Source organism: Phasianus colchicus, chromosome 8, assembly GCF_987193195.1.
Source record: "Phasianus colchicus chromosome 8, bPhaCol1.hap1.1, whole genome shotgun sequence".
Lineage (NCBI taxonomy): Eukaryota > Metazoa > Chordata > Aves > Galliformes > Phasianidae > Phasianus > Phasianus colchicus.
This window is the reverse complement of record NC_143443.1, coordinates 3,971,946-3,996,805: the sequence shown is the minus strand read 5'-3', so window position 1 is coordinate 3,996,805 and position 24,860 is coordinate 3,971,946. Positions and strand designations below refer to the sequence as shown.

At 41.9% G+C, this 24,860-nt stretch overlaps 1 protein-coding gene and 1 long non-coding RNA gene across 4 annotated transcripts in view; one reads left to right on the top strand and one right to left on the bottom strand.

The window, feature by feature from the left end:
- The window catches only part of CSGALNACT2 (chondroitin sulfate N-acetylgalactosaminyltransferase 2), a 30,474-nt gene extending 5,614 nt beyond the window's left edge, over positions 1-24,860 (bottom strand). The window contains exons 1-7 of one of the 3 annotated variants that reach the window (XM_090144741.1): positions 24,757-24,792; positions 18,389-18,556; positions 16,439-16,515; positions 9,307-10,523; positions 3,076-3,292; positions 2,495-2,596; positions 729-907 (exon numbers count right to left, since the gene is read on the bottom strand). In XM_090144741.1, coding sequence (XP_090000867.1) covers positions 729-907; positions 2,495-2,596; positions 3,076-3,292; positions 9,307-9,961 — 1,153 coding nt within the window. In that variant the 5' untranslated portion in view covers positions 9,962-10,523; positions 16,439-16,515; positions 18,389-18,556; positions 24,757-24,792. Of the gene's footprint in view, positions 1-728; positions 908-2,494; positions 2,597-3,075; positions 3,293-9,306; positions 10,524-16,438; positions 16,516-18,388; positions 18,557-24,291; positions 24,722-24,756 lie in introns of those variants that run through there. The other 2 variants (XM_031602499.2, XM_090144742.1) reach the window with 2 other exon arrangements.
- LOC116234736 (uncharacterized) lies at positions 819-2,473 on the top strand. The gene is made up of 3 exons (XR_004168185.2): positions 819-897; positions 1,434-1,519; positions 2,032-2,473. It is a non-coding gene; the product is annotated as an uncharacterized LOC116234736 (long non-coding RNA).

Genomic DNA, 24,860 nt, shown 5'->3' with positions numbered 1-24,860 from the left:
CTAAGTCAGGTAAAGTGGTCAGAAGAATTCAGAACTTAGGAGGGAAATGCAGAACCCTAGCTCAGTTCCTGCAAGGACCATGTTATTTAGCTCTACCGTAAAGCACTCATGATGTGTCTCAGCAATACAACTGAAAGCATGAGAAGAAAAGCTTGTTAGAGACTTAGGTTCAACAAAAAAAAAAAAAAAAACACTTTCCACAATAAGCCCTGCACTGCATTTTGTCACAAGTTTACACGCAGTCTGATTGCTAAAACAATTGTCCGGCTCTCTTTTAGACTGCCAAAACTTGAAAGAATGTGAAAACTGCACTTATTGTACAAAAAAGTACAGTGCATTCTTCAGACAAGCTACCCTAAGGCAAAAGTTATTTCTCAGTCTAAACACGCACAGAATCATAAGGGTTGGAAGGAACCTCTTAAGACCATTGAGGGCAACCCACCCTGCTAAAGCATGTTCTCTGCATAAGGTCACACAGGAAGGTGTCCAGCTGCTCTTCAATGTCTCCAGAGAAGGAGACTCTACAACATCCCTGGGCAGCCTGTTCCAGTGCTCCATCACCCTCAATGTAAAGAAGTTCTCCATCAAATACTGTTTTCTTTTTTGCACAGAGTATTTTTTCATTTTCCTAGCTGCATGGTATTATTAAGGTCCATATCTCAAGTTTGCCTTCTGTACATGCAATTCAGATCAGTTGAAGCTAACCAAGACAACTTAAAGGAACTTACCAGGCTCAGCATTTAAGCGACAGCTGTTGAGGAACTCGGCTGTGAAGTAAACATCAACATCACAGAAGAACATCAGGACCTCGCCCTTCTCCCAGGCTCTGGCACCCATGTCCAGTCCCCGGCCACGGTTAAATTCCTCATTCAAAGAGACGAGCGTGTAATTGTGGAAGTTAGTTTCTCTAGAAGGAAAATCAAACCAAACCCAAAATTAATCCTTATGTGGGTCAGAAGGGCCTATTTATACTTTCTCAGCATTTCACAGTAACGTCACTCCGGAAGCTGTTTTGAAAATCCTATTATAACACACCAGGATGAGAAAAGAATATCAGTTACACTCAGTTGTGTGTTTCAAGTAGCAGACTGCACACAGTGCAAAAAGTCTTATTCCCTAACTTCACTTTACAACAATAATTTAAACAGATTTAAGAGGCCTTCTGGTTACTTGTATTATTTTAAATTCCTAAGGCAACAGCTCTGTCTGTTCCTCTAACATCCTCACCAAGTCTGAGAGGAGGACAAACACAAAGCTTCCCACCAAACTCATGTGACAAAAGGTCATCTATATATCGATGCCAACACGACCCAGTCAATTTGCTTTCCATTGCTCTTTCAAGACCAGTAGTGTGCATGCTTGAGCTCTTCACATGAGAGCAAAGGAATAGCAACGAGGGGTTGGAAATACATCTGAGGAACAAATGTTTTCAGGCAAAGCGTGTGTCTGATTCAGAGGAAAATTCCTGAAGAGAACAGAGTGAAAATACTCAACAGTAATACCACTGAAAAGATATCAGGTAATGACCTGCTTTGTGAGTTTGCCATTCTGAGCCTGACTTCTTGTTAGAGGAACAGCAAGTCTCACAAGGAACACAGCAGGTGGCAGAAAGTGCCCCAGAAACAGAAGCAGCCAGCACTCTGCAGGCTGTGTGTCATGCAGGCTTTATGGGAGTAAGACAGAAGCATTCCTTGCTTCCTAAAAAATTTCCATGCATGCCAGATAAACTCACTGTGACATTTTAAGGCAGTAACAATGCTGTCTGTGCCCATTCTAAGTTCATAAACTTTATGGGCTCATAACATTGGTCATGGGCTCAGAACAAAGAACAAGAGCTCAGGCCAGAGCAGGAGCTCCTTAGTTAGACAATACAGACACTACTAACCAACCCAAAGGTGAGGCAGGGCTGTTGTTTCACTGATTATACTTACCCTTGGAACAAAACAAAAAAAGCAACACGTAGCAATTTTATAATACAGCTATTTGCTCTGATAGTCGTGACAAAATACTTCATTTAGAGTTGTTTTACAGCAGAGGAAAAGGGACTCACTACATATTACCTGGAGGACCGAGAGGGAAGCTCAACTGCTCAGACTCTGCAGCTGACTAACCTCCCTTGACTACTGATGCCAATCATTTTTCTTTCTTACCATTAAATAAAAACCCATTTTCCAATGAAATGACTATCCAGAGTCCACTTCAAAAAAAAGTTTCAGCTCTTAGAAGTCTGTTGTTATGACTGAATATTCACAGCAAGATTCAGCCCTGTAGTTTTTCACTCTGTCAGGCTGAAACTTCAAAGCCACTGCTGCTCATCTTGATTTGTGAAACTTGATTTTTAGTGGTTTTAAGGAGAATTTTGCAACTTCAGCTGTAAAATGTCAACCAAAATGAAGTTATTTTCCTACTAGCCTGCAACTGACAGCAAACTGCTTCTTCGTATTGTTTCAATCTTTAACGAGAAGATTTTAAAAGTTTGTATTGACACACTTACCTAGATACAGAGTCTAGAATGGTTTTTACTTCTGATAGACCATCTTGTCCAAAGTACACCACTGTGAGGTGGATACGCTTATCCTGATGAATGCACACATCCCTAGAAGCAGGAAGATGAGCTGATGTTAATTACGGCTTGCACTGTTATAGCTGCCTCAGATGCTTTAAAAATACTGTGTTTAGATGTATTACCAGATGTACGTATTCTGGTCAGACTGAAGAAAGCAAATTTTTCCCCCCTTCTTCCCCCATTTTTATGTTTGAACCACAAAGATCCAATACACAGGAGCTCAAAAGTTGATGAAAACACAAAAATGTTCAACAACATGTGTGCCCAGGCTCACAACAGCCCCGTCATACACTCTAAGAGGGGTTTGGTGCTGCCTGTGAATTCCTCAATTCCTTTTGGTAAGAAAATTTTCTCCATGCAATAGGATGAAATAACAAACATCCCCAGGCAGCTGCACGCAATGTTGGAATGATTAGTTTTGTCACAAATCTGTCAGAAAAGAAATTCATTCTCAAAATGAAATCCTTCAAGTCAGCAACATAGCTCACTACATAATCTCATGCACCTACCTGAAGTTTTGCATGAACTGTGCAAATGCTTCAGTTCTTCCAGCAAGAGGGACGATAATGTTAATGACTGATCTAGAAATATCGACAGTCTCACTTTTCACTTTCATGAGGGGTCCAAACGGTCGGAACAACGTGACATGTCTGTACTCCATGCCATCCATCTTCTTATAGAACAGCTCATATTGTGTCCCTTTATCTCTTTCTGTACGATAGTAACCTGAAAAATAAGTCAGAAAAGTAATTATTGAAGTCAAGCATCACAACAAACCACCACAAGTCAAGCTCAGTCTCCTACATTCTTATAACAGATCTCAAGAACAATAACAAATTATCTCCAGCTCCCTCTGCTTCTTAGAGACCAATCTAAGTTTTGTGGTCCCAAATACTTCTCAAACATAATTAGAGGTGGGTCTTCCCAACCGAAAAGGAAATCAGCTATTTGCTATCAAAAAGGAAGGATGAAATCCAGTGTTATCTGTTCTCTAACTGTTGGGTAAGGATCTTCCCCCATGCTAGCCCACAGCAATAGCTGACATGATCTGGCTAGCAATAACAACAAAACTGTGAGCAGCAAAATGACATTAAGTAGCTTGAAAAAGCCTGTTAAATCTAATGTGTGCTACCTAAAAAAATTCATGTAAAAAATGCTGGAATGCTGTAAAACTTTCACTGCTGACCATTAGTTACTGTTTTCTATCCCATTAATTGGAACAGTAGTGTTTTACCATATCCACCGTTTTCTAGGAACATAGGCAGAAGTTTCCTATAAAGCTAACAGCACTAATTGATAAAACAATACAAGTCCTCTGTAACCAGGATTACTTACTTGAGATTTTTAGTTAATTATTTTACTTTAAGACCCCTCATGCACATTAGAGAATTTACCCCACTCAGAACAACTATTTCAGTTAGCTGACTGCTTTCATTTAAGGAACAACAGTTTGGCCACAACAAACAGCCTCTCCAATTCTAAGCCATGGGAAAGACCAAGACTCATCAGAAGACTTGGCTGTGCTCTGCATAGCTAATCCTGTATTGATACTACTTCACACTAACCTCAGACTAAGAAGAAATGACAGTTTCTCCTACTTACTTGCCCAAAATACTTTCCCTAAGCCTCCTACCATGACCCCCCAGTTTCTCTCCCATTTTCTTTCTTGTTGCCCTTGTTTTACATCTGCCCCAAACACCTTCAAGACAAACAAACCTGCATTACTTCCTTTGTTAACAGAAAGCTACATGAAAGAGGCACATTTTCAAGCTTAGTTTGAAACAGTTGTGCTTTTCCTAACTGGAAATTACATAAAGCCTGTTTCACTGAAACAGTGAAGATCCAGCGTTGACTGTTAGAAGCAGAGAGCACATAAATCCCTCACAGTTGTTTTTCCACTCCATCCCACTGTTGAGCAAGCACTGGACCCTGCAAAGAGCTTCTTGGCTACTGATGCCAAGTGTTTTCACATGTCCTCTCGTGATACGCAGCACAGACATTATACCAGCATTCCTGTATATACTAGAATTCAGTACTGATTATTACATTCCTTTTCTCCGGCATCCAATAGCTACATAGAGATGAAAATTATGCTAAAATGGCTAAGTGAAGTTGATAAAATGCACACCTTTAATCAAATGATCAACCTACATCACAGTCTAACAGAGTATAAAAGAGGTCGGGTACAAGGCAAAATAAAAAGATCAATAATGATGAAATAGTTTTGTACAGTTACACCAGTATTTTACAAACCCAGTTTTGCACATGGCCCTGTCAGCACTCAATAGTTGGAATACAGAATTCCAAACTTTTGGATTTCAACATCTTACCCGTTCCACAACTGTACATCCTTCCAGAGTTACTGCCCTTACTAAGAGTGAGCCTCCTTAGGTAATCTACTGATTTGATTACCTTTATGAGTTTAAAGCTTCCGTGCACAGAAAACAAAAGTAAGAACAGACCAAAAGAACCAGCATCTGTTCTACTGCTTACTACGTTCAGTGTAACGCCCAGGACTCACTCACATCATAAAAAACTAACTCACCTTCCAACTAGCATATTCTGGCTGCCATCCAAGACAGAGCTCTAAAGGGAGAGAATTAAAAAGCAGCAGAAATAATTTAGCAGTCGTTACTCCTGGTCCAAGAAGATTTACTCACTTTGTGGAGCTCCGTTTCTCACCAAACGAACTGGATCTTAAGGATACTGGGAATTCAAGCACTATTAAAGCCAAAAGCTTTTTGTCCATTGCTTTGAATACTTTTTTTTTTTTTTTCCAGTTATCAAGAAAGCAACTAAATAAATGTTTGGTATATGGAATTTATTAGTAATATTTTTCATGTTACAGTTATTTGTCGAAGCTCTCAGGACACCAGCCAATTTCTTAGAACATACCAAAAGGGGTCATTTGGATGACAAACAGCTCAGGATGGCAAGGATTCCCTAAGAGCTTCAACTCTGATGGGGAATATTCCCTCAAGTTTCAAACCTAAATAGCTTCTGGACTCGGCCCTGTTCCAGCTGGCAAAACAGAAGCAAGTCCAAACAGCACCCAGATTCTGGTAGTCGCTCAATAGCAAGACTATCGTCAGACACTAACAAAGTACTAATTAACCTGTGCATAATGCAAAACCTCTATTTTGCAAAAACTATTTTTGAATGGCTGTTGAACAGAAGATCTCTCAACCTAATGCGTTCCATACAAACTAAGCTGGTTAATGCAGAGTGCATCAGAAAGGGCAGTAGAAGGCCAGATGTTCACAAAGGCTCGCAGAGTTTCTCATCACTATTCAAGATTTAAATACCACAGGCTTCTGAAGAAACTGGATGGATAACTGATACTATGTTCTTCCTCTCTTACTCATCTCCTCTTCTCAGTATTATAATATACAGATCAAGTTTCCTAATTTTAATCAACCACTATCCTAGAAATCCCAAATCATCAATTACGTTCACTGTTTGCAGATGGACATACTTTCATTTGTGAAATTAAGTGAAATGTAAACTTAAGCCCCACCAGGAGTGTTTATCACACAAAGGCAATCATGTACTTTTAGGCCAGATCTTTTTCTGCTAATATGAGAATTTTACCACAGCAAAAAGGGTAAAAACAAAAAATACAGCTCTACAGATGTAAGAAATTTGCTATTTTACTTTTCAAAAGAAGTCAGCTGAGTTTCATGCAGAAGTCACGCTGTAGCTTTCAGGAAGTACCTTTAACACTGCAGTGCATTCATTCAATTTTTTCTAAATTATTATTTATTTTAAACTTCACGTTATTGCTCTAAGTCTGCCAACAGTCCGTGTGGTTGTAGTAACTTGGCCTAAGCACAGACAAGAGAATAAAGAACAGGAAAGTTACCATCTTCGCTGTGAAATGCAATTCCAATGTAAGTGAATCCTGAAATAAAATAAGAAAAAAATGTGGAATATTCTTATAAACCAAGACAGCGATACTCCATTGAGTGGGCCTCAAAGGCTATGCAAGTGAAGAAAAACAGCTGTGTACATAGTGCTGATGTTGAGATACTGTTAGGCAAGATTATCCGTTATAAGATGAGCATCCTAGACATGCTTACACAGCCAAATTTTTTAAGGATTAACTACTATACCTCAAAGTGCACCCAAGGTGTTGTTATACAGCTCAACTTTCAGTAGTGGACATGTCTGGGAAAGAAGCTGAAATAATTCCCAGAATCAAATTCTTACCTATGCAGCCTAAGATTGTTGAGGTGGAAATTTGCTAGGAGAAACATGCCTGTTCTAGCTTAGCTTATGCTTGGGGCAGAATTTTGTGGGTAAACTCATAAAATCATAGAATGGCCTGAGTTGAATAAGCTCATCCAGTTTCAACCCCCTGCTATGTGCAGGGTCGCCAACCAGCAGACCAGGCTGCCCAGAGCCACATCCAGCCTGGATGTATGTTTCTCTTAATAGGTGTGTTAGTTTTGAGAAACACTTCTGTAATTTAAAATAAACAAAAAAGTAAACAAGTATCTATATTAAAATGCGATGGCTAGGAATTAGCTACTACACTATCATGTTTTCTCTTCTGCCACTGAGCACTAAGTAAAACCCACACATACAGCCTCCTGTTTCAAACTGCCTAAAATTAGTCTTAGTCCTGAATCCCTTATTGAAGAAAACAGTGAACAACTGGAAAAAAGACAACAAAGGATGAACCATATGCTTAAATTAAAGCCAGCACGAGCAAACTGCTTCTCTAATTGAACAATCCTACTTCACTAAATAGTGCTCTTTGGATATTTACAGGAACAAAGATGCCTATTTCAGACGACACAGAATCTCCAATGAAATTTGAACCAAACAGTTTATTATAACTTAAGGGAGCAGAGTTTTCCAAAATGGAAAGCATCAACTTTCTACCTGGACTTGTACCAAGACACTGACAAGTGAGCTAGCACACAAGGGCCCCAGTCAGAGAGCTACAGTGTCAGAGATCTGGGGGACCCACAAGCAGCTGGGTCTATTTCTTAACTTGAAGTTTTGAAACAACAGAAAACAGTTAACAAGCTTTTTTTTTTTTTTTTTTTTTGCTTGCCCAGTAACTAAATTAGCTAGTTGTTTTTTCCACATACACAAGCACAACACCCACACATCCCACAGCTTCTACCTGAAGGACAAGACGGTGGTATACATCACTACAGCACACTGCTAACACATGTGCATAAGCTATAGCACAAAAATGCATCATTTAAGCACAGGAACTGTCAAAAACACATGCAGTAACCTATGCTTGGAAAAATTGCCTTTAGAACAAAAAGAAATAAGTTTAATTTCCAAAGACAACTATAAATACACTGGTGCAAATGGAAGTAGAGGTATGAAGTACGATTCTAAGGTCCTCAGACCTTCTTCCACAGACATCTGCAGCCACTGAAGTTAATATACTAACACGAATGAATGTCTACTTCAGTATAGCTTAAAAAATCCCCTAGAACATAAGCAATATGTGAAACAAAGAAAAATGGCAGTTGTACCCTCAGAAATAAAACAATAAGACACGGCAAGAATGACAATCTCCAGATAATATACCCCAATAAGGGCCTAATGCTGCACTGGCTATATTATATGACACAACTAACTGGATCCTATATCCAGACTCACCTTCCTGAAAGAAGAGTCCTGCGTTAAACTTTGAGCTTTTTTTTTTTTCCCAACTTTTTGAACTACAGAGCAATTACATCATCTTTGATTATTGACTGATTATTTCAAAGCTAACTGTACCCTTTTCCAACAGATCTGCTTAATAGTACAGATATCAGTACTGCTGAGAACCAAAACCCATTCAAAATCCCTTCGTGCTCTTGTTTGTAGCACAGTTCAAACTTTACTTTTATGGAAGCATGAACTGTATTTAGTACAGTAAATACAGACATGCAAGTACCAGGGCTGTTATTGATAATAATCTTGACCAGCATTACATTGTACTTTGAAAGCCAAGCTTTACAGGAATTTTAGGTAATGCATTTTTTAGCATGCTGGTAAGCGTGGAAAGTGTTATGATTGTATTGGTTACTATAAAATGCTCCATAATTAAATTTACAGGTGCTGAAAGAGGAGATGAGAGAACAAGTAAACTGAAATACTCATATTAACAGTCCCCTGTTTCCATTTAATTTATCTGCATGCTTTTCCCAGCTCAAGGTTGCACATCGTGGCAGACCTCGTAACTATTAAACAGTGAAGAGGCTTTAAGGTGACATGACCAAATCTTACCAGTCTACCAATAGCTCTCTTCAGTATGAGCATGCCAACTCTATGAGTCAGAAGCCTGACTATTAACTGGAGGTGGTGTAGAGATGAGTGAAGAAAATGCCCTGCACCTTCACAGCCAAGCAGCTTAACTCTACAGGAAAAGGAGTCAGTTTTCCCCTCCCACTGCAACCGGTTTCTCTAGAGATCTTTCAATTACTTCTAAACAATTAGCAGTTGCAACAAAGATGCTTAAATCAGTTACGAATGCATCAATATTTTAAGCAGTTACAGCTTTCCCTACTCACTTCCTGTGAAACCCCTGTTTGGAAATGGACAACTTGCTTCCTATTCGGAACACAACATAACGAAGCAGTTGTATTCTCTGCAGGAAATCCAAGTTCTTACTGCTTAATTACTGTTCAAGACTATAACTGAGTAGGTAAAAAAAGCCCTTAAACGTGAACATTAAATGCCTGTGGTGACATTTCATTAACTGGCTGGAAAGCATCTAATAGACATACCTTCCACAAAGTCATTTTCGCTATACAGCTGCCTCTCTCCTACTCCGTCGTCATCATCTTCTTCGTCTGGATTATTGATAACTTCCAGGCCAGCCTCAATAACTTCCACCAATTCATCTCGTTTATCCTTCCTAACAGGTTTCTCTTCCGGATGCCGAGTGAGCCCCATCTCCAGCTGGAACACTTTCATGGACGTAAAGCTTTCAAAAGGAACGACGCCGTATTCACTAGGCAGCTTCGCCCCCACGCTCACTTCAGCTTTGTCTATCTGGGAATGAAGGAACTCTAGGAGATCGTTTGATGCTTGTTCTTTGGTGCCCTGGTAGTTCACGCCGTTGACCTTGGGGCTCTTTTTATCCTGCAGAGTTTTCAATTTGTCACTCATTTCCTGAAGCTCTTGCTTTAACTGGGCAATCTGACGTTTCAGACTAGTAGCTCGGTTTTGATAATGCTCTTCTTGCTCCTGCAAGAGAGCCTGATAGTACTCTTTACCCATGTTTTCACCCATAATGCCAGGTAAAGACCCATTGCTATCTGTCTGTGGGGCGCACTCGAGCAAATACATGAGCAAGACTAAACTGAATAGAAAAGCAATGCCCACTAGCAGCCAACGAGTCCTGGCTTGAATTACTAAGCCTCTTCTGGGCATTCTCATCTTATCTCTGTCTCCAAACAAAAAAGACAACTTAACTGCTCATGCCTTCTGGGGAACATCACCCCGGAATTCAATTCTTAGGAACCTGAAAAAATCATGAGCTTAAGTGCTACTGCAAGGTCTGATAATGTAGCACATGACCAGTTTCCCTAATCAAGTGTCATAGCAGAGCCATAAGTCACAGGTTCCTACATCATCCATGACCATCAACGGTATATCTGGCTGAAGCCATACAACTAGGTTAGGATTTCTTAACCCAGACCAAAAAAACTGCTAAAGGAGAGCAAGAAGGAAGACAGCAGCCAGCAATCATACTTCCATTTCCTAACAGAAGTGGTGAGATTTTAGCCTAGTTGAAATTCAGTGAGGAAAGTCTGCGTAAGACATTTTAAAAGCTTGGAATCTACAGCATTTCATTTTCCCACTGTGAAAGAAGTCTACAGGTCAGTAATGGTAATTGCCATTGGCTAGTCTGACATTTTCCTTTGGCACGTCAGTATTTTATTCTTCTCTTTCCTCCCCTTGGAATCTGCGGTTTGAGTCAGCAAAATGAAGACAGAACCTAAAATGAAAGAAAGACGCTTATTAGAACTACAAAGCATTCATCGTCATTCCAAATACACATCAACGAAATTATAACACAGATGCAAGGAATTGCAGCAGGAAGAGGCAGGAAAATAGGTAAGCCAAAACATCATTTCTTTCCATTGCATCACCCAGTTATTCCCTTTGACATAGTGTTCATATCACTCTTTTCCAGAAAATGTGCTAGCTACAACACTATTCTCATCGAGTTATCACTCCTCCACTCCTTTTTTTTCTTCCTGTGGGAAGGATAAAAACCAAGAGAAAACATGCCCTTCCTACTCATCTAAAAAACCCAAGAGCTATTTTGAAGCAGCAGCAGCAATTTGTATTTCCATTCGCTTTTACTTAAGTAAATATCTTTTAGGGAATAATTATTCACTCATGAATAAAGTATTGAGGACTTAAATACCAAAGTTCACAAAACCGTCATTCCAGATTAAGGCAAACTGAACAGAATTTAAATTACAAATGTAGATTCCCAAGTGAAGAAAGGGAGCTTCAGACAATTAGTTCTACCATTTCATCAGACGACCATTTCTACCATTCAGTTTAGAGAGAGCAAAGAGGTGCTGCCACTTGGAATCAGCGATCCCCTGAGAGCAGAGCAAGGAAAGACCCACAAAAAGGTCAGTCACACAAAAGGAGGATACCAAAAACAACAGTGAACAAAACAGTTCATGGGCCTACTTCAGTGGAAGCATAAACAGGCAAGAAGAAAGGAGGATGCAGCAGAAATAAAGCATGATCTATGTGATTCTACTTCCTAGGGCAAATAAAATACTTGCTTTAAAACTTGGTGCTAAAAAGTAGGCAAAGCTGATTACAACTTATCCAAGCAATCTGTTTGCCCTGCATGCATTCAGACTGTGTTGTGTAATTGGAGCTTCAGTGTAACTTCAATATACTGCTGAAATAAAAAAAGCACACGACAATATTATTTAGACATGGGTTGTGCAGATTGCTATCTGTCAGTGCCACCAATCACCAAATCTGTCGTTCTACCATTCTTGAACATAAAAATAAAGCTGTTGCCACAACATGCTTCATTTGTTTATTATGCTATAGATTATATTCCTGCAACATATCTCATGTGTCCTTGCAATATTCCTCCATTCTCAGCCAGCTTCCAGCACACGGATAACCTTCAGTGAGCACCAGGCACTGCGCATCATGATATTAAGCAACATCATTTGCAAGCAAAGCCCTAAAGATTCAATACATGATTTATATCACCAATACTGGTGGTTACCTTCCTTGCATTTCCGGGCATATCATACACAAATCCTAGCAGGAGCTTCACACTTCAGATGAAGCCTACAGGACTACTTGAAAACATTACAATACTGCTAGCGCAATAATCCCTGCCTATGACCCACTTTAATATAAATTAGATTGTTTACGTAGAGATTTTGCTCACAGCAGCTTAAAAGCAGTAGTTATATGAAGCCAAAGCTCTCAGTACTCACGTGAAGCTAGTGGTCACAAATAATAGGCATGCCAAGTGAACTCTGCAAGACATCTGAAGTCTAAATAAGTCAGAAGTTAGTCTCTCCCTACTGAACTCATGTTACAGCACCAGAGGTATCTTCAGACTGAAAACCCTGGTCCAGATGTGGTGAGTCAAAGCAGAAAAGAGAAAAGCCTACAGGCTAGAACTAGTTAACAGAAGTGATGCAGTAACATCCCAAATGTTCTTTAATACAGAATTGCCTGTATGGTGTTACTACACACTTCCTCCTGCATTCTGGTTCTGTTAGAAAGCAGGAGGTGAAGCCACAATTACTAATATGAAAAATCACGTAGTTCTTTAAATCCACATAAATGCTAGATTGCAGCAAGGCCATACCACACATAGCTGAGACATCTCAGATCAGTCAAGGCCTACTGAAGAAGTGGTCAAACTGTCTGGCTTGAGTAAAACATGGACAAATGCAGTTTCAGCTATTTTTACTACGTAGCCTTATTACCGCTATCAAGAACAGCACTTTTAGCACCACTGCATACCCAAACACAGCTATTTTATCAGCACAGCAAGCAGCTTTTCAAATCCTTAAGAGATGCTTTCGGCACTGGGAACATGACAGGAAACAAGGCTAAGTGTTACAGCAGAACTCAAAGAGCAGTGTGCACGTTTCTACAGCATTGCTTAAGAAAAATGAAAGCAGACAGCAGAAACCAGGGACTAATACTTATAGTGAAGAGACAGCATTAATTGATTCAGGCTGCCACTGTACAGCATAGTGATGGGCAGTGCAGGCAGCTGCAAACCACTGCCGGATTTGGCTCTTCACAACCTCTAGTTTAGAATCACTTAAGTCATGAAGCCTCCCATTCCGTGGGCTGTTATTAAGCAATACTTAAGTCCTGAAGGCAGGGCATTAGCATGAGGCCTATATTCAGTCCTCTGACCTATCAATAAAATGCCTTTTGTTCAACCCTGCTGTGTCACTAAGTTTCTTTAAGTCTTATTCTTTTCTTAGAAAGAGGTGAAAACAGATGGGTGTTAAGAGGGCAAAGTGCACTGGGAGATAACGGAGATAACGACTCCATCAGACAACAGCAAGGAGTCATGAAAAAACAACTCTGTTCTTAATTAGTTTCTTCACTGTGGCCAAACGTACATCATTATGGTGGACTAGGAGAAGTCAGCACGCCAACAGACACTAGCCATTTCCATTGCATCATCAATGCAATAACAGAAGATGACAAGGAATAGCTGATTTTTGAGCCTTGTCTACTGGGACTAGAGATGTGTTCTAGGGAGCACTGCCTTCAGGGGTACTTAGAGCAGAGAAATAACAAATCCCTTTCTGCCAGGACATAAAGTTCATGTGTTGGACTGCAGAGAGCTCACTGACTCTTTTCCTTCTAGGCTCTAATTATACCTCATTACTTATAACCCTTTCCTAGCAAGCTAGTGACAATCTTATTAAGACGACTTTTGCAGAGATAGACCTGGACACTGACAATTTTAGAGCAACACTAAACAACAGGCATTCTTCCCACTACCACTTCCCTTGGTCCTGTGAATGCAAGGAATGTTTATCCAACTGGTTGCATTCAATATTGAGATTTTAAATGGCATCTGAAGGTTTAAGTTAATTTGTTACAGTGGGACTGAAACCATCTAGATGTATCTGTATGTTTTCAGTGTCACTTTGCAAAGAGAGAATCAAATGAGTCAGATTTGTGCCTCAAAGGGCTTGAATTTTTCCTCATTTATTTACTTTAAGCGTGCTGCCTGTTGAAAAGGCTCCCAAAACCTAACAGTTCCAATAACACTTAAACAGTACCAAAAGGCACCATCCCCTGGAACAGCATCTTTATCCTCTTTTATCTCTAAATATGTGGATAAGAAGCTTGAAGATTCCCTAGAAAATAAAACCATTCAATTAGAGGCCTGCCAACGAGATGCCCTTGCTAATATAATCATTTATACAAACTTGTGAATGAGATGCCCTTGCTCATAAGTTGCTGTGCAGAAGCTTGCAAATTCCTTCCTGCTCCATCTGTACACTCTCAGCAAATAAGGTTGTAGTTACTAAGGTCTACAGTCAACTTAAACTTGAGCACTGGACTTAATGCAGGCCTAAGACAGGGGGGAACACACATTAACCTGCTTTACAAAAAGGTTGTTAAGCACCCCCCAGAGTGGTTGTTGAGGCACCATCCCTGGATGTGTTAAAGACCATTTGGATGCGGTGCTCAGGGATATGATTTAGGAGAGGGTTTTAGAGTTGGGTAGTCTGGTTAGGGTGAGGTTGGACTTAATGATCTTGAAGGTCTTTTCCAACCTGAGCAGTTTTATGATTCTATGATTAGGCCAACAAGGAGGTCTGTAACCTCAGAGTTCTGCAGTCCATGAGGAATGCAGGAAAGGACAGAGTTATCATGTAGTTCAGATTAAAAGCCATCTCCAGATTCTGATATTTTGAGACACCCCACAGAGGGATCTCCCAGTGCACTCTCCCTTTATTTGAATAAATTAAGCCTCTCCTCTGTCTTTTCTGAGCATCAAGAGAATTGAAGAGTTTATTAGAACAAAATTTTCCCAACATACAACCTAAATTCGCTAACACGTTAGGCCTGGCACAACACCATCTTAAGAATCACATGAATTACTCCCAAACTGCAGAAGATTATTACAAGAGAAAGCAAGCTGTGAAACAAGCCTATAAATGAGCAAATGCATCACACCAGAAAAGTTAATTCAGTGTAATGTGGTTCATCCTAAAATACATAAAAAGAATAAGGTTTTCTAGCAGGAGGGTTGGAGATTCGTGATCCCGGAGGTCCCTTCCAACCCAGGCCATTCTGTGATTCTGTGAAAAAGTACTCGTGCAAGTTCCCATGATCAGTATTCCATTGTTTGAAGATCAAATTTTAATTGCAGATGCTGATATTTTGCTTCATTTCAATCTTTCAAAACAAAAATATTTGCAGTGAGACCTCTGAGGCTTATACAACACTGACAAAGATTTGCTACTTTTCCAGAATCAACTGGTTGTTATTCTTCCTGCATTTCTCAGGCCTTATGTATATTCAACTATGGAAATGTTTGTTCCTTACCAAAGAGCTTGCTGATTCTCCACGCACAAGGGAATAGATCAGCATGGTAAAAGAAAATGCTTTTAAATTCGTTTTTATTGTATTAGCACTCCGTTTGGGCACCTCATTGTAGAGGATGCAGATTTCCCCTTCTTTCTGAAGAGGGGAAACATTCATGCTCACAGTGTAACAAAATAGCTCACTGCTTTAACTTCATGCCGGTCTGCAAAGACATTCCTCATTTTACCATGTGCTTCAGACATGCCACTTCCATTCAACATGCCATAGATGGTCAGTTTAACTATGAAATTCCATCTGATTTTCTGGTTTTTTTTTTTAATTTGTAATTTCGCCCACAATGCCACAGACATTAGCCATCTTAAATCCCTCCATACGCACACACACTTCCTTCCTTGGCAAGATGTGTAACGAAAGCTTGAGATCTAACACCATCCCTTGAATATTTCCTTTTATTCTGTTCTCAGTGAAAGTCTCCCATTACTGCTTGGGAATGCTGCACCAGCAGTTATTTCCTCACTTGTTGAAACCAATGCAACAAGTTCATCACTGCTGTTGTCAGAGATTCTTTGCATAAAATCCTAGAATGAAAAACCTCAAACCAAACCTTCAGTATGCAGAAATGCATACTGTGTTCTTCAGCAGCCCAAAGAACTACAGCCACAGGACAGCCAAATGAAGCTGTTCCAAGGTTGTGTTGCACAGCTCTAAGCAAAAGAGTACCAAACTCATTTTTTTCCTGCTGTTGGGAATGTTAGTAGAAAGGGAAAAGCAAAGAAATCATCCGATAGGAGTTAGGGGGCACAGCATTCTGAGAAAAGTGAGAACTAATCTTTCATCTGGTTCTCACCCTCACACTGGGCTAACCGTAACCAACATGTTATTATCCCAGCTGGGACAGATCTGCTTTCAGCTGTAGCTCTGCTCCAGGCTGCCTGCACACACACACTCATTCACTCTGCTGGACAGGAAAAGCTGGACATAACTATCTACTTAGAGCAAGATCTACAATCAAGCAAGCCAGCAGGAAAGTGAAAAAAAATCACAACTACTTCACATCCTTAGGCCAAATACTGAAGAATGGAAAGCTGGGTGCATCACAATTACACCCATTTACATCACAGCCTCTTCCACTGGGCAGAAGCTTATTTTCATTATTATTATTATTATTTTTCAAGTTCAGTGCCCAATACAGTATTACAACCCACCACATCGGACCTCAAGCTTTGCCGCTCACATTATCTGATAGGTATTCAAGAGCTGTTATCTTCCAGTAAGCTCTTAAAATTACCCATTTCTAAGAATTACCTATTGGCCTCTTACCTAATCATCCCAGCATCCCCATTGGAAGTCACATTACCATAGCATGCTCACATGGATCATACCACATAGGAGACAACCTGTAAGAGCACACAACAGCACCCCTGAAACAGAACACAATAGTTTCAGCAGAAAGGTATCTTTCAGACGCCGGACTTATAGTTTGCACCTGCAATTTAACTCAAGCACCTCTCCTATGAAGAAAGGTTGAAGGAACTGGGCTTGTTTAGCTTGAAGAAAGCTCTAGGGAGCCCTCATTGTGGCCTTCCAATACTTGAAGGGAGTGTATAAACAGGAAGGACAATAGCTGCTTATGAGGGTGGATAGTGAAAGGACAAGGGGCAATGGTTTTAAACTGAGACAGGGGAGGTTTAGGTTGGATATTAGGAGGAAGTTTTTCACCCAGAGGGTGGTGAGGCACTGGAACAGGTTGCCCAAGGAGGCTGTGGATGCCCCATCCCTGCAGGCATTTGAGGCCAGGCTGGATGTGGCTCTGGGCAGCCTGGGCTGCTGGTTGGTGACCCTGCACACAGCAGGGGGTTGGAACTGGATAAGCATTGTGGTCCTTTTCAACCCAGGCCATCCTGTGATTCTATGATCCTTAATTGTTATAAACTTCTCAGCTCCACTTGGCTGATCAACATGTCAAGTGGCTGCATGCAGCCCATCAGCCACACCACAGACTCCTGACAGTAACATGCATCACATTTGTGTTGCAATAGCAAGTCTCACTGGGCAGCTCAACTAACAACATGAGATAATGCTTTGCATCATTCGTATTCAACCACATGTGTTTTTGGTCTCCCCTGCATTTCTTTGTTGGCAGCTCCCACTGGCAAGCACTGACACAGCCAGCCTCCCACCTGGGCAGGGGAAGGATGACAACTGCACACTGATCACCGAAGATTTTGCTTCATTTTTAATTCAAGAGGTGGAAGAAACCCAACACCCACACAGAAGCTACAGAATACATTATGAAAAGCCTGTGATGAATTATCAAGAGCTCAAGCATACCAGCAATAGCTTAGTTCGTAGAAGGAAGCAAATTATTGTTTGTCCTGGTATCTACTGTTCCTACACAAACTGGAGTACAGTACACAGTTGAAATGAAAGAACAAGGTCATTCCTGTTATTTACTTCTATACTTAACTCAAAGTAAACAATGGACTTACGAACAGGATCCTACTGTTTGTTTCAGTGGAAGCCAGAGCAAGCCCAGCTATCCAGAAACTTCTGAATGGAAGTCAAATCTAGACACCCAAACAGCTATCTTAACTGAGTTGTTCATCATCCTCATGGTTGAAAATGTCAAGAAATAAAATCACCTCAGTTGTTTAACTGTTTTCAATAGAGACAGCCATCTTCTTGGCAAGTAACCGCTGACCTAAAGTGCCCTGCATAAGACTAGCTGGAGTGGTTTCTTGAGGTTGTAAATTATCCAACAGGTATCCTGAAGCAACCACTAGCTTCAGCTTCCATAACAACTAAGTTCCCTATTTTACACAGCTTTTTCTTAAGTTAGTATTATTTGTGTGCTTGTGTGTTACTATGGGTACTATTTCCCTTTTTAAATGAAAAGACATTAAAAAAACCCCTCCAAAATAGAGAAGCAAGTCGTCTTCCTCCTATTGCAAGGGAATTTAAGGAAGCACAGTGCTATGCAACTACACCTATTCCACCCACCTTATACAATGTTAGGGTTTCGCCTAGAAACGGAAATACAAGTTGCTACCTTCACACAAGGATCAGCGAAGCTCTCCTTAAGGCTGAAGATGGCAGGAAATCACACAGAGCCAATATTCTACCAGCTGAAGTGTGCCACTCTTCAAAGCCAATGCTTCATAGTAGTGCATGCAACACTGCACAACCAATTGAGAATGAAGGGCCAGCTGCATTACCAAGGAGTACTGATCAAGCAAGACTAAGATTTTATAGTAACTTCAGCTTGCCTACCAGAATGCACGGTTGTCTCTGTTAGAGTGTATGCAGTGAAACCTTCACGCTCCTTTCAGTACGATCAAGCAACGGCTGCCACGAATATAAATAGAACTCTCAACATTCAGCAGTCTTCAAAACAAGATAACACTGTAGAAGATATTTTTTTGTGTGCAGGAAAATAGCCTATTTTAGGGGGAAAAAAGCAATTACACGTGAATAAAAAAGCCATTATATGAATAACCGTACACAGAACAGAAAAACACACTTAAAAATCTCAACAAGCCCCAGTTAAACATATCCCTGTACACGACAAGTATGCTGCAGCAAATGCTATAGAACCCCAGAAGATAACTACACTTGATTACATAGTATTTGCACAGCATAACTACATTTTCACTGAAGCAGTTTTGTATGTATTAAAAAATAAAAAGAAAACCACAGAACGACTGAAATTGGTTGTGGGAATGCAGCAGGAAAGAAACAGACAAGAAAGGTGTGTTTTCTGGAAACAATTTTACTCAAGTGTACCCATCCAACCATACTCACCATATTAAGTTTGCTTCTGTTGTCTCAATACTTATTTATCAAGATCTCAGTGTAAGAAAATCAAGACAGTGTACATATTCCAAATTATGTAACCACCTGTGCTATTTGTAAAGGAGAGTTATCCAGTGAGTTCATACACAAAACCATAGGACTAGTCCCCACCATGGGAGGTAAAGAGATCATATACTCCGAGCATCTCAAAGATAGGTAACACGTAGTTACTGTGTACAGTTTTGTTTTTATCTCTGCCAAACCACAAAACTGTAAAGGAAAACCCTCAGCCAGGGTTTTCTGCCTGATAGTTGCACAGTTAATTAGCTTGCATCTAAGAAACACACAACAGAACAGGTTGCCCAAGGAGGCTGTGGATCCCCCATCCCTGCAGGCATTCAAGGCCAGGCTGGATGTGGCTCTGGGCAGCCTGGTCTGGTGTTGGCAACCCTGCACATAGCAGGGGGTTGAAACTAAATGGTCACTGTGGACCTTTTCAACCCAGGCCATTCTATGATGCTATGAAATGGCAGACTCACTCCTAGGGACAAAATGGATTTTTTTCCTCTTCAATAGTTCTTCCACAGTACAGACGTGGTTTTCTCACAGAGGTACAAATCCAAGTTAAAATGAAACCGTAGCAGCACAAGCCAAGACATTGAGAATTTCAATTCTCATGTGCACCTACGTATCACTTAAAAACACTTCTGATTATTATCAGCCTTAGAAGCAGAAACATAAAGGTACTGACTTAAATTTCATCATAACAGTTTCACTGGAGAACTGTGACCTTTAAAACAACTAAAGCCTGCTTAAAATACAATTTGATACTGGAATCCTGAAAAGAAAAAAAAAAATCATTCTACAGGTCTTATTTTCATTTCTCGTTTTCTTTTTCTAATGCAGCTAACTTGAGTTCAAGTGTAGTATCACAACTGGGATACTTGGCTACTCCTCAGCCCACAGAAGTAGGACAGGAGGAAGAACCTGACCCACAAGTACTTTGAGAAGAGCTAACAGTTCCAGTGGTAGCTAAGGTTCCATTTCCAGCATAAGTCAAGCATGAATATGTCACCAGAAATGAAAGCTGGAAGCCAAATGATTGAGAAACATCTGGTGCATTCCAGAAGCACAGCCAGATGCACTTATATCATCTATCATATTTCATTTTGACATTGTAACTGAGGAGAAAGTTGTTCTTAGAAGAGCTGAAGGAGAGTAGCTAGCAGCCTGTCAGAGCTATTTATCCTGATATTCTCTCCAAAATGCCTTGCATTGGAAAAAGACATCAGTACGAAAAAAACCCTGAAGCCTCTCTCACACTTCACATTACCCTGGCTCCATCACTTCTTGTTTTTTCATGTCCCTGAAGGCAGCCTTTGGGACACAAGGACCACCTATCTTTCTCCTTTTCAGGCAGAGCTGAGCACTGCGTGGGGCACTGGCACAGGAGTTGGTCAGCATCCCCAGCTTCTCCCTTCCTTCCCCCAGCAGAGACCATGTGCAATTGTTTTTACTTCTCAGCAGGGAAAGATAACTTGTTTCTACAGACACTTATCACAAAGTGTTTATTCCAAGTGCAATCTGACACGTGGTGCTACTGGCAATAACCATTACGCTGTTTTAACATTTCATGCCCCCTCTGGTCCGTTCAGACAACACCTTAAACCCTTACCCCTTTCCTCTTTTTCACCTAGCAAGGTGCAACTCAAAGGCTCAGCTACTCGCTGAATTCAGGAACGGTACCCAAAAGGTTAAAAGGGATTATGCCTAAGTTAAAAAAAAAAAAGACCTCAGGCCACTCCTCTGGGACAGCAGTCACCTCATAGAATTGATGGAATTACCCCTCTATGCAACTCCAGAGACCCTAACGATGCTCACAACTCACAACTCGCGTTCTGTGTTCTCAGAGCACGCCCCAAAGCAGAACTTCGCTTACCTCAATCCCTTAGCTTTGATTCAACTCCAGCAACCCAGTGCCACACTGCCTCACCACTGCAGCAGGGAAACCCCAGCCCAGCAGAACTACCCTCACCTATTCCTTCTGTTTCTCTGGTGAACACGCACATGCAAACTCCAGAGACTTCAACAGGGAGGAGCAGAAAACCTGCCCTTGCTACAGCTAGCTCTCAGATATTAACCCAGACAGCACACTCCCAAACAAGGCTCCAAACACCTACCCTACTGCTTACAGCATCTCTGCACTGTAGCACCTCAGCCTCTACTTAGGCTTAAGCAGATTCCTGGAGATAGACACCAGCAAGCTGGAAACAGCCCTGCTCCTACACCTGGCACCTGATTAATCACTGGGATCCCTTCTCCTTGCAAGATTACCTTGGGACAGTCACCCTTATTCCCAAACCCTAACTTAGACAACAAACTAACACAGCTCCCTACACAACCCTTTGAAGGAGCCCTACAACTCTTCATTTATAAAAGTGCTAATCTATTGTCTTACTTTAATAAAAAAAACATGATTAATAATGTAGCCACATGAACATCATTTTGAGGTGGATGTTCATCTGCCACCAAAGCTAAACACAACAAGCCAGAATTTATATAGGGATAAAATAAACCTGCTTAGCAGCTCTACTTGGAAACATTTCATACCTGCAAGCAAAGCATTTCTAGGGTTACCTGAAGCTCCTGGCAGTTTTGCACTGCACTATTTCACCTTTGCACAATGCCAAATGCTGCCCAGCTCAGTGAAAGGCCTCCATCTGTGACAGCTGCTATGCACGTGGCAGGATCCATCTCCAGACAATTCATTAGCCCTGAAAGCATTTCACCTGTGTTCTACAACTGGAACATCATTACATTGAAAAGCAGCTCCCTGCACTAAGTCAGAGGAAGAACAAGAAAATAATCATCAATTTTTGGGAAAAGTTCCAAGCGCCTGCCAGCCCTCTCCAGCTTCAATCCAACCACCTCTGCAGCCAAACACTGCACCAGCTCTGCAATTCCACCTTTTCTTGTCACCTACTGCAAACTTACTCAGAAATGCCCAAGTCTTTCCCACCACTCCATCTACTGAAATAACCAATTGGTAAGGTGAATTGTTACTTGCTGTAACACAGAAGTTAGTGGGCATCTTAACTGCAGGCACTTAAATGTACACTGACCCCAGGAGCTTCCTGGAAAGCTGCCCAAGCAGAAACTCCACCAGAAAGCCCAGTGAAGGAAATGGATCCTCTTACAGATGCTCTTCACCACTGAACTAATACTATTTAACACGAAGGAGAACAGAAGGGAAAGAAAGACTGAGAACCAGATGAGCCCTTCAGCACCCACCCACATGACCAGCAAAGGAAGGAGGTGAAATGAGAATAGAAGCAGAGCTGCCCTTTGTCACCACCACCACACTGCCACAACACAAACCCACAGCACAGCCCCGAGATGCTGAGCTGACAGCAGGGAGGCAGAACCAAGTGAGCATGCTAACATTTTCCCTTAAGCACTCGATTTTTGAGCTACCTCCAGCCTCCACTGGCCATCCGGTTACTCCGACCTTGTTCTTGGCACAACCAGTTCAGAACACACAAGACCTAAGATACCCAAGAACTATTAAGCTACCTGATCTGTCTGCATTTTTTATTGAATGCAAGAAACCAGCAGACCTACTTGCAAGGTAGCTAAAACAAGCTTAAACAGCAGCAGAGATGCACCTAAAAAGGCCTCACACAGCATTCTGTGCCAACTCCTTTGCACCTAAGGACACTCATAACAAGGAGAGCTACGACTTGCTGTTATTGTTCCTACCTCTATTTTCTTTTTTTCCTTTTTTTTTTTTTTTAATAGGCTTACTAAAATAATTCAGAACATTTAAGTCACTTTATACTTGCAGGCTTTTCTAATAAACAACAGCATTCATGACAGTGCTAGGATGTCTTCAGTCACCATTCAGAATGAAACTGCTCTGGCAAACAGAGGTGCACTTGTGCAAATTGTTGTTCTGAGCTGCAGGAATAATTGAGGTGTGATGGCATATCCCCACTACCCTACATAAGCATTACAATTCCTTGTGAACACTTTGTTACTTACGATTTACACTAGTTATGATTTTTCCCATTCACAGCACCAAACAAAAACCCAAAGCTCTCCAAACATTTACTCTCTGCCATGATCTTTGAAGGTTTAGAAACAAGAGAGAGGGCCACAGTCCTGCAGGAAAGCAGAGGATGAAAAAGCTAACTGAAAGCAAAGCACCTACCAGTTCCAACTGCACCCAAGCCCTTATCCCAAACCTGAGCACCAGCCCACCTCCACAGCCCTGCTTCAGCAGTATTTAGTGAGAAGATGCTGCAAATATCCAAGATTGCTTCATAACGACAGAGAGTTAAGAAAAAACATTGTGCAATTCGGTGATTAAAAAAGAGCATTTTATTTCCACCCCCCTTCCTCACCCAAGCTTGGTTATTTTTAAAAAATAACCTCGTGCCATTTCAGCATCGCAGCTTACAGAGGACACCTGGATGCTGTAGCAGGAAGCAGCAGACTGGTGCAGGGACAGAAATGTCACACCAACTACCAGGGGGTTTCCTGGCAGCAGGGCAGCTCACTGTCTGACTGTTTGCACTCAGACATTGCCCACTCACTTGGGAAGCAACACAGCCCAGGGCTGCAATTCAAAAGCAAGGAATTGGAGTACAGGAATAACATCTTGATGCAACTTCTACCATGAGGCAGCAGTCTTAATGATGGGCTTGGGTTTCCTGTTTACTCATTTTTTATATTAAAAAATGAATGCCTGAGAAGGACACCGAAACAGAGTCACGGGGGTGAAGGAGGGAAAGAACTATTCAAGCTTCACAGATCTTAACCACACACAGAAGTTCCTGTGTTAACTCCAGCAACAAGCAAGCCAAACAACTCCTGTTTGTGCCTGTCCCACAGCAAGAAAGCACTGTGCTCCTCTGTGAGCTGGGGGTAAGGAAGTTGTGCAGACCGACACACGACGGGCTCTGCACCCACTTGGGGCTGTGAGGGACCCACAGCCACCAGCACCCGCCACAGGGCACGACTGACAGCTGCTGGGAACGGCTTCAAGCTGCAGCTCTGGCAGTACCCAAAGACCTGCTGTGTAGCTAATAAGTAAAGGGAGGCCTGAAGTTTTGTTCCACTGCACTGAATAACAACTTCGAGCTACCGCACTCTGGGAAGGAGAAAACTGGTGGGAATTGAACAACCTAAGGGGAACCAAAAGAAAAGGGATGCTGCTGCGTGACCTCACACGCTGTGCATTGAGGTAGCTGTGCTCTCAGAGCTTCTCCACTCAGCCCAGGGCTGGGCAGCACAGCAGCTCAGGGAAGCGAGTAACCAAGCCAAGCAAACAACCGACAGCCATCACAAAGCAAACGTAAAAGAAAATCCCCGCGCCGCACATCACCCAACAGCCGCGGCGTGAAGCTGAACCTTCCGTGCGCTTCGACAGCTGCCTCTCCTTCCGCTCCGCATTCCTGCGATCGACGAGCAGGTTTCGGGATTACTACGGCAATAACGACGGGGCAACGTCGTTTTCTATTGTGCAGCAGCATCAGGACGGCAGAGGAGCCCCAGCAGGGCACCCGCCGCGTGGGTACGGGTAAGGCAGCCGCTACGGGCAGCCACACGGCCACGAGGAGGAAGAAACACGGATTTTATTGCGGAGATAAAACGAAGATAGAGCCCAGTGAGGTCCCTAAGGCCCCCAACGCGAGAACGATTAAGAGCAGCCCCGATAACAACGATGCGATCCGATATCGCCCGCAGCCAGCGAGAGGCAGGGCGGAAAGGCGGAGACGGGGGAGAGCAGCCCGCGGGACGCCGCGGACACGCAGAGGAGCGAAGCGCGGGGCGGCCGTACTCACCAGCGGGCCCCGCCGCCGCGCATCCGCCGCACTTCCTGTGCGCTAGGAAATGAACGGGCGGAGCGGCTGCCGGCCGCCCTTAAAGACGCCCGGCCCTTCCGCCC